Here is a 10,218-nt window from a genome sequence, read left to right as displayed (position 1 = left end):
TTATATTGATAAGGGAGAAAGGGGTCAGGTTCTGTAATGTCTTGTTATATTGATAAGGGAGAAAGGGGTCAGGTTCTGTAATGTCTTGTTATATTGATAAGGGAGAAAGGGGTCAGGTTCTGGTATCTGTCTTGTTATATTGATAAGGGAGAAAGGGGTCAGGTTCTGTAATGTCTTGTTATATTGATAAGGGAGAAAGGGGTCAGGTTCTGTAATGTCTTGTTATATTGATAAGGGAGAAAGGGGTCAGGTTCTGTAATGTCTTGTTATATTGATAAGGGAGAAAGGGGTCAGGTTCTGTAATGTCTTGTTATATTGATAAGGGAGAAAGGGGTCAGGTTCTGTAATGTCTTGTTATATTGATAAGGGAGAAAGGGGTCAGGTTCTGTAATGTCTTGTTATATTGATAAGGGAGAAAGGAGTCAGGTTCTGTAATGTCTTGTTATATTGATAAGGGAGAAAGGGGTCAGGTTCTGTAATGTCTTGTTATATTGATAAGGGAGAAAGGGGTCAGGTTCTGTAATGTCTTGTTATATTGATAAGGGAAAAAGGGGTCAGGTTCTGGTTTATGTCTTGTTATATTGATAAGGGAGAAAGGAGTCAGGTTCTGTAATGTCTTGTTATATTGATAAGGGAGAAAGGGGTCAGGTTCTGTAATGTCTTGTTATATTGATAAGGGAGAAAGAGGTCAGGTTCTGTAATGTCTTGTTATATTGATAAGGGAGAAAGGGGTCAGGTTCTGGTATCTGTCTTGTTATATTGATAAGGGAGAAAGAGGTCAGGTTCTGTAATGTCTTGTTATATTGATAAGGGAGAAAGGGGTCAGGTTCTGTAATGTCTTGTTATATTGATAAGGGAGAAAGGGGTCAGGTTCTGGTATCTGTCTTGTTATATTGATAAGGGAGAAAGGGGTCAGGTTCTGTAATGTCTTGTTATATTGATAAGGGAGAAAGAGGTCAGGTTCTGTATCTGTCTTGTTATATTGATAAGGGAGAAAGGGGTCAGGTTCTGGTATCTGTCTTGTTATATTGATAAGGGAGAAAGGGGTCAGGTTGTGTAATGTCTTGTTATATTGATAAGGGAGAAAGGGGTCAGGTTCTGTAATGTCTTGTTATATTGATAAGGGAGAAAGGGGTCAGGTTCTGTAATGTCTTGTTATATTGATAAGGGAGAAAGGGGTCAGGTTCTGGTATCTGTCTTGTTATATTGATAAGGGAGAAAGGAGTCAGGTTCTGTTATGTCTTGTTATATTGATAAGGGAGAAAGGGATCAGGTTCTGGTTTCTGTCTTGTTATATTGATAAGGGAGAAAGGGATCAGGTTCTGGTATCTGTCTTGTTATATTGATAAGGGAGAAAGGGATCAGGTTCTGGTTTCTGTCTTGTTATATTGATAAGGGAGAAAGGGATCAGGTTCTGGTATCTGTCTTGTTATATTGATAAGGGAGAAAGGGATCAGGTTCTGTAATGTCTTGTTATATTGATAAGGGAGAAAGGGGTCAGGTTCTGGTATCTGTCTTGTTATATTGATAAGGGAGAAAGGGGTCAGGTTCTGTAATGTCTTGTTATATTGATAAGGGAGAAAGGGGTCAGGTTCTGGTATCTGTCTTGTTATATTGATAAGGGAGAAAGGGGTCAGGTTCTGGTATCTGTCTTGTTATATTGATAAGGGAGAAAGGGGTCAGGTTCTGTAATGTCTTGTTATATTGATAAGGGAGAAAGGGGTCAGGTTCTGGTATCTGTCTTGTTATATTGATAAGGGAGAAAGGGGTCAGGTTCTGGTATCTGTCTTGTTATATTGATAAGGGAGAAAGGGGTCAGGTTCTGGTATCTGTCTTGTTATATTGATAAGGGAGAAAGGGGTCAGGTTCTGGTATCTGTCTTGTTATATTGATAAGGGAGAAAGGGGTCAGGTTCTGGTATCTGTCTTGTTATATTGATAAGGGAGAAAGGGGTCAGGTTCTGGTATCTGTCTTGTTATATTGATAAGGGAGAAAGGGGTCAGGTTCTGGTATCTGTCTTGTTATATTGATAAGGGAGAAAGGGGTCAGGTTCTGTAATGTCTTGTTATATTGATAAGGGAGAAAGGGGTCAGGTTCTGGTATCTGTCTTGTTATATTGATAAGGGAGAAAGGGGTCAGGTTCTGTAATGTCTTGTTATATTGATAAGGGAGAAAGAGGTCAGGTTCTGTAATGTCTTGTTATATTGATAAGGGAGAAAGGGGTCAGGTTCTGTAATGTCTTGTTATATTGATAAGGGAGAAAGGGGTCAGGTTCTGGTATCTGTCTTGTTATATTGATAAGGGAGAAAGGGGTCAGGTTCTGGTATCTGTCTTGTTATATTGATAAGGGAGAAAGGGGTCAGGTTCTGTAATGTCTTGTTATATTGATAAGGGAGAAAGGGGTCAGGTTCTGTAATGTCTTGTTATATTGATAAGGGAGAAAGGGGTCAGGTTCTGTAATGTCTTGTTATATTGATAAGGGAGAAAGGGGTCAGGTTCTGGTATCTGTCTTGTTATATTGATAAGGGAGAAAGGGGTCAGGTTCTGGTATCTGTCTTGTTATATTGATAAGGGAGAAAGGGGTCAGGTTCTGTTATGTCTTGTTATATTGATAAGGGAGAAAGGGGTCAGGTTCTGGTTTCTGTCTTGTTATATTGATAAGGGAGAAAGGGGTCAGGTTCTGTAATGTCTTGTTATATTGATAAGGGAGAAAGGGGTCAGGTTCTGTAATGTCTTGTTATATTGATAAGGGAGAAAGGGGTCAGGTCCTGGTTTCTGTCTTGTTATATTGATAAGGGAGAAAGAGGTCAGGTTCTGTAATGTCTTGTTATATTGATAAGGGAGAAAGGGGTCAGGTTCTGTAATGTCTTGTTATATTGATAAGGGAGAAAGGGGTCAGGTTCTGTAATGTCTTGTTATATTGATAAGGGAGAAAGGGGTCAGGTTCTGTAATGTCTTGTTATATTGATAAGGGAGAAAGGGGTCAGGTTCTGGTATCTGTCTTGTTATATTGATAAGGGAGAAAGAGGTCAGGTTCTGTAATGTCTTGTTATATTGATAAGGGAGAAAGGGGTCAGGTTCTGTAATGTCTTGTTATATTGATAAGGGAGAAAGGGGTCAGGTTCTGGTATCTGTCTTGTTATATTGATAAGGGAGAAAGGGGTCAGGTTCTGTAATGTCTTGTTGTATTGATAAGGGAGAAAGGGGTCAGGTTCTGGTATCTGTCTTGTTATATTGATAAGGGAGAAAGGGGTCAGGTTCTGTAATGTCTTGTTATATTGATAAGGGAGAAATGGGTCAGGTTCTGGTATCTGTCTTGTTATATTGATAAGGGAGAAAGAGGTCAGGTTCTGTAATGTCTTGTTATATTGATAACGGAGAAAGGGGTCAGGTCCTGGTATCTGTCTTGTTATATTGATAAGGGAGAAAGGGGTCAGGTTCTGTAATGTCTTGTTATATTGATAAGGGAGAAAGGGGTCAGGTTCTGTAATGTCTTGTTATATATACTAGTATTTCTGTGTGTTATGTGTGAAGGTCACTCGGTGTCCTGACTAGTATTCCTGTGTGTTATGTGTGAAGGTCACTCGGTGTCCTGACTAGTATTCCTGTGTGTTATGTGTGAAGGTCACTCAGTGTCCTGACTAGTATGTGTGTGTGTATTGTGTGTGAAGGTCACTCGGTGTCCTGACTAGTATTTCTGTGTGTTATGTGTGAAGGTCACTCAGTGTCCTGACTAGTATTTGTGTGTGTTGTGTGTGAAGGTCACTCGGTGTCCTGACTAGTATTTGTGTGTGTTATGTGTGAAGGTCACTCGGTGTCCTGACTAGTATGTGTGTGTGTTATGTGTGAAGGTCACTCGGTGTCCTGACTAGTATTTCTGTGTGTTATGTGTGAAGGTCACTCGGTGTCCTGACTAGTATGTGTGTGTGTTATGTGTGAAGGTCACTCGGTGTCCTGACTAGTATTTCTGTGTGTTATGTGTGAAGGTCACTCGGTGTCCTGACTAGTATTCCTGTGTGTTATGTGTGAAGGTCACTCGGTGTCCTGACTAGTATTCCTGTGTGTTATGTGTGAAGGTCACTCAGTGTCCTGACTAGTATGTGTGTGTGTATTGTGTGTGAAGGTCACTCGGTGTCCTGACTAGTATTCCTGTGTGTTATGTGTGAAGGTCACTCGGTGTCCTGACTAGTATTTGTGTGTGTTATGTGTGAAGGTCACTCGGTGTCCTGACTAGTATTTGTGTGTGTTATGTGTGAAGGTCACTCGGTGTCCTGACTAGTATTCCTGTGTGTTATGTGTGAAGGTCACTCGGTGTCCTGACTAGTATTCCTGTGTGTTATGTGTGAAGGTCACTCGGTGTCCTGACTAGTATTTCTGTGTGTTATGTGTGAAGGTCACTCGGTGTCCTGACTAGTATTTGTGTGTGTTATGTGTGAAGGTCACTCGGTGTCCTGACTAGTATTTCTGTGTGTTATGTGTGAAGGTCACTCGGTGTCCTGACTAGTATTCCTGTGTGTTATGTGTGAAGGTCACTCGGTGTCCTGACTAGTATTTCTGTGTGTTATGTGTGAAGGTCACTCGGTGTCCTGACTAGTATTTCTGTGTGTTATGTGTGAAGGTCACTCGGTGTCCTGACTAGTATTCCTGTGTGTTATGTGTGAAGGTCACTCGGTGTCCTGACTAGTTAGTATGTGTGTGTGTTATGTGTGAAGGTCACTCGGTGTCCTGACTAGTATTCCTGTTTGTTATGTGTGAAGGTCACTCGGTGCGTCTGCTGGGTCAGAAGAAGGACAATGGGAAGCGTCTCGGTGGAGCCAGACTGGATCTGCCCAAGATTAGAAAGAACCCTCTGATAGAGATCATTTCAATCAATACAGGGTAAGCTGCTGTTTTCAACCTGGGGAAACACACACACACACACGCACACACACACAGCCGGCGACAAATGGGGGGGAGGCCAGAGGTAGCTCGCTAGACCGGTGCCTGGCTGGCCTCGTCACTCAGACCGGTGCCTGGCCGGCCTCGTCACTCAGACCGGTGCCTGGCCGGCCTCGTCACTCAGACCGGTGCCTGGCTGGCCTCGTCACTCAGACCGGTGCCTGGCCGGCCTCGTCACTCAGACCGGTGCCTGGCTGGCCTTGTCACTCAGACCGGTGCCTGGCTGGCCTTGTCACTCAGACCAGGGGCCTGGCCGGCCTCGTCACTCAGACCGGGGCCTGGCCGGCCTCGTCACTCAGACCGGGGCCTGGCCGGCCTCGTCATTCAGACCGGGCCTGGCCGGCCTCGTCACTCAGACTAGGGGCCTGGCCGGCCTCGTCACTCAGACTAGGGGCCTGGCCGGCCTCGTCACTCAGACTAGGGGCCTGGCTGGCCTCGTCACTCAGACCGGTGCCTGGCCGGCCTCGTCACTCAGACCGGTGCCTGGCTGGCCTTGTCACTCAGACTAGGGGCCTGGCCGGCCTCGTCACTCAGACTAGGGGCCTGGCCGGCCTCGTCACTCAGACTAGGGGCCTGGCCGGCCTCGTCACTCAGACTAGGGGGTGGCCGGCCTCGTCACTCAGACCGGTGCCTGGCCGGCCTCGTCACTCAGACTAGGGGGTGGACACTTGAAATGGAAGATTTCCTCATGGCAACAGAGAGGAAGTTTTCCACATTTCCTTGACAACAACAATCATAATGACCTGTTTATTGAATGGTACTGTTGCCCAATACCTACGTGACCTACCGACCTGACTGGTCAGTTTCCAGGCCAACCAGTAAAACTGCTGTCTCAGGTTAACTGATGTGGTCTCAATACATTGTTAAGGTCTGAGGAATTCAGGGACTCAGATTCACAGACACACGTGAGTTCAAGGTGAGAGAGAGAGAGACACCGTTACGACCCTGCACCCTGTACCGTTACGACTCTGTACCGTTACGTTACGACCCTGCACCGTTATGACCCTGTTACGACCCTGCACCTGGCTAAGTGTTCTCTTCATCATAACCCTGGCTAAGTGTTCTCCCCACCATAACCCTGGCTAAGTGTTCTCCCCACCATAACCCTGGCTAAGTGTTCTCCCCACCATAACCCTGGCTAAGTGTTCTCCCCACCATAACCCTGGCTAAGTGTTCTCCCCACCATAACCCTGGCTAAGTGTTCTCCCCACCATAACCCTGGCTAAGTGTTCTCCCCATCATAACCCTGGCTAAGTGTTCTCCCCACCATAACCCTGGCTAAGTGTTCTCCCCATCATAACCCTGGCTAAGTGTTCTCCCCATCATAACCCTGGCTAAGTGTTCTCCCCACCATAACCCTGGCTAAGTGTTATCCCCATCATAACCCTGGCTAAGTGTTCTCCCCACCATTACCCTGGCTAAGTGTTATCCCCATCATAACCCTGGCTAAGTGTTCTCCCCACCATTACCCTGGCTAAGTGTTATCCCCACCATAACCCTGGCTAAGTGTTATCCCCATCATAACCCTGGCTAAGTGTTATCCCCATCATAACCCTGGCTAAGCGTTCTCCCCACCATTACCCTGGCTAAGCGTTATCCCCATCATAACCCTGGCTAAGTGTTATCCCCATCATAACCCTGGCTAAGTGTTCTCCCCACCATAACCCTGGCTAAGTGTTCTCCCCACCATAACCCTGGCTAAGTGTTCTCCCCATCATAACCCTGGCTAAGTGTTCTCCCCATCATAACCCTGGCTAAGTGTTCTCCCCATCATAACCCTGGCTAAGTGTTATCCCCATCATAACCCTGGCTAAGTGTTATCCCCATCATAACCCTGGCTAAGTGTTATCCCCATCATAACCCTGGCTAAGTGTTCTCCCCATCATAACCCTGGCTAAGTGTTCTCCCCATCATAACCCTGGCTAAGTGTTCTCCCCATCATAACCCTGGCTAAGTGTTCTCCCCACCATAACCCTGGCTAAGTGTTCTCCCCACCATAACCCTGGCTAAGTGTTCTCCCACCATAACCCTGGCTAAGTGTTGTCCCCACCATAACCCTGGCTAAGTGTTCTCCCCACCATAACCCTGGCTAAGTGTTCTCCCCACCATAACCCTGGCTAAGTGTTCTCCCCACCATAACCCTGGCTAAGTGTTCTCCCCACCATTACCCTGGCTAAGTGTTCTCCCCACCATTACCCTGGCTAAGTGTTCTCCCCACCATTACCCTGGCTAAGTGTTCTCCCCATCATAACCCTGGCTAAGTGTTCTCCCCATCATAACCCTGGCTAAGTGTTCTCCCGATCATAACCCTGGCTAAGTGTTCTCCCGATCATAACCCTGGCTAAGTGTTCTCCCGATCATAACCCTGGCTAAGTGTTCTCCCGATCATAACCCTGGCTAAGTGTTCTCCCCACCATAACCCTGGCTAAGTGTTCTCCCCATCATAACCCTGGCTAAGTGTTCTCCCCACCATAACCCTGGCTAAGTGTTCTCCCCACCATTACCCTGGCTAAGTGTTCTCCCCACCATTACCCTGGCTAAGTGTTCTCCCCACCATTACCCTGGCTAAGTGTTCTCCCCATCATAACCCTGGCTAAGTGTTCTCCCCACCATTACCCTGGCTAAGTGTTCTCCCCACCATAACCCTGGCTAAGTGTTCTCCCCATCATAACCCTGGCTAAGTGTTCTCCCCATCATTACCCTGGCTAAGTGTTCTCCCCACCATAACCCTGGCTAAGTGTTCTCCCCACCATAACCCTGGCTAAGTGTTGTCCCCACCATAACCCTGGCTAAGTGTTGTCCCCACCATAACCCTGGCTAAGTGTTCTCCCCACCATAACCCTGGCTAAGTGTTCTCCCCACCATAACCCTGGCTAAGTGTTCTCCCCACCATAACCCTGGCTAAGTGTTCTCCCCACCATTACCCTGGCTAAGTGTTCTCCCCACCATTACCCTGGCTAAGTGTTCTCCCCATCATAACCCTGGCTAAGTGTTCTCCCCATCATAACCCTGGCTAAGTGTTCTCCCCATCATAACCCTGGCTAAGTGTTCTCCCGATCATAACCCTGGCTAAGTGTTCTCCCGATCATAACCCTGGCTAAGTGTTCTCCCCACCATAACCCTGGCTAAGTGTTCTCCCCATCATAACCCTGGCTAAGTGTTCTCCCCACCATAACCCTGGCTAAGTGTTCTCCCCACCATTACCCTGGCTAAGTGTTCTCCCCACCATTACCCTGGCTAAGTGTTCTCCCCACCATTACCCTGGCTAAGTGTTCTCCCCATCATAACCCTGGCTAAGTGTTCTCCCCACCATTACCCTGGCTAAGTGTTCTCCCCACCATAACCCTGGCTAAGTGTTCTCCCCATCATAACCCTGGCTAAGTGTTCTCCCCATCATTACCCTGGCTAAGTGTTCTCCCCACCATAACCCTGGCTAAGTGTTCTCCCCACCATAACCCTGGCTAAGTGTTCTCCTCACCATAACCCTGGCTAAGTGTTGTCCCCACCATAACCCTGGCTAAGTGTTGTCCCCACCATAACCCTGGCTAAGTGTTCTCCCCACCATAACCCTGGCTAAGTGTTCTCCCCACCATAACCCTGGCTAAGTGTTCTCCCCACCATTACCCTGGCTAAGTGTTCTCCCCACCATTACCCTGGCTAAGTGTTCTCCCCATCATAACCCTGGCTAAGTGTTCTCCCCATCATAACCCTGGCTAAGTGTTCTCCCGATCATAACCCTGGCTAAGTGTTCTCCCGATCATAACCCTGGCTAAGTGTTCTCCCCACCATAACCCTGGCTAAGTGTTCTCCCCATCATAACCCTGGCTAAGTGTTCTCCCCACCATAACCCTGGCTAAGTGTTCTCCCCACCATTACCCTGGCTAAGTGTTCTCCCCACCATTACCCTGGCTAAGTGTTCTCCCCACCATTACCCTGGCTAAGTGTTCTCCCCACCATTACCCTGGCTAAGTGTTCTCCCCACCATTACCCTGGCTAAGTGTTCTCCCCACCATTACCCTGGCTAAGTGTTCTCCCACCATAACCCTGGCTAAGTGTTCTCCCCACCATAACCCTGGCTAAGTGTTCTCCCCACCATAACCCTGGCTAAGTGTTCTCCCCACCATAACCCTGGCTAAGTGTTCTCCCCATCATAACCCTGGCTAAGTGTTGTCCCCATCATAACCCTGGCTAAGTGTTGTCCCCATCATAACCCTGGCTAAGTGTTCTCCCCATCATAACCCTGGCTAAGTGTTCTCCCCACCATAACCCTGGCTAAGTGTTCTCCCCACCATAACCCTGGCTAAGTGTTCTCCCCACCATAACCCTGGCTAAGTGTTCTCCCCACCATAACCCTGGCTAAGTGTTATCCCCACCATAACCCTGGCTAAGTGTTCTCCCCACCATAACCCTGGCTAAGTGTTCTCCCCACCATAACCCTGGCTAAGTGTTCTCCCCACCATAACCCTGGCTAAGTGTTATCCCTCCATAACCCTGGCTAAGTGTTATCCCCACCATAACCCTGGCTAAGTGTTATCCCCACCATAACCCTGGCTAAGTGTTATCCCCACCATAACCCTGGCTAAGTGTTCTCCCCACCATAACCCTGGCTAAGTGTTCTCCCCATCATAACCCTGGCTAAGTGTTATCCCCACCATAACCCTGGCTAAGTGTTCTCCCCATCATAACCCTGGCTAAGTGTTCTCCCCATCATAACCCTGGCTAAGTGTTCTCCCCATCATAACCCTGGCTAAGTGTTATTCATCTCATGAAACCTTGATGTGGTTTTGTGTTTGAATACAGAGGAACCCCATTAGGGTTTGATATTCAGGCCTCCTGAGCCAGTAGTTCACACATCCATCTGCAAAACGTAACATATTTAAATCCTTTTACTCTCACACCGTCCTGTATAACTAACCTTGTGGGGACGCGCAATTCAGTCCCATTCAAAATCCTGTTTACCCTAAACTTAACCCGAAATCTAAACCTAACCTTAACCCGAAATCCCCTATAAATAGCATTTGACCTTGTGGTCCCCACAAGTATAGTTAAACACGTCCACACACACAGACACACAGACACACACAGACACACACAGACACACACAGACACACACAGACACACACACACACACACACACACACACACACACACACACACACACACACACACACACACACACACACACACACACACACACACACACACACACACACACACCAGATTACGTGAGATTGATGGAGGGTTACAGAAGGTGTTTTGATGCCTCCAGAGGAGGAAGCA

At 47.3% G+C, this 10,218-nt stretch overlaps 1 protein-coding gene across 1 annotated transcript in view; it reads left to right on the top strand.

Moving 5' to 3' along the window:
• LOC127918291 (threonylcarbamoyladenosine tRNA methylthiotransferase-like) overlaps nucleotides 1-10,218 on the top strand; it is an 87,927-nt gene that overhangs the window by 19,031 nt on the left and 58,678 nt on the right. Inside the window, exon 3 of the mRNA XM_052501578.1 lies at nucleotides 4,758-4,878. Coding sequence (XP_052357538.1) covers nucleotides 4,758-4,878 — 121 coding nt within the window. The remainder of the gene's footprint in view (nucleotides 1-4,757; nucleotides 4,879-10,218) is intronic.

The sequence above is a fragment of the Oncorhynchus keta genome, unplaced genomic scaffold, assembly GCF_023373465.1.
Source record: "Oncorhynchus keta strain PuntledgeMale-10-30-2019 unplaced genomic scaffold, Oket_V2 Un_contig_13950_pilon_pilon, whole genome shotgun sequence".
NCBI classification, from domain to species: Eukaryota; Metazoa; Chordata; class Actinopteri; order Salmoniformes; family Salmonidae; genus Oncorhynchus; species Oncorhynchus keta.
Note: the sequence above shows the minus strand (reverse complement) of the source record. Positions and strands in the feature narration are given on the sequence as shown.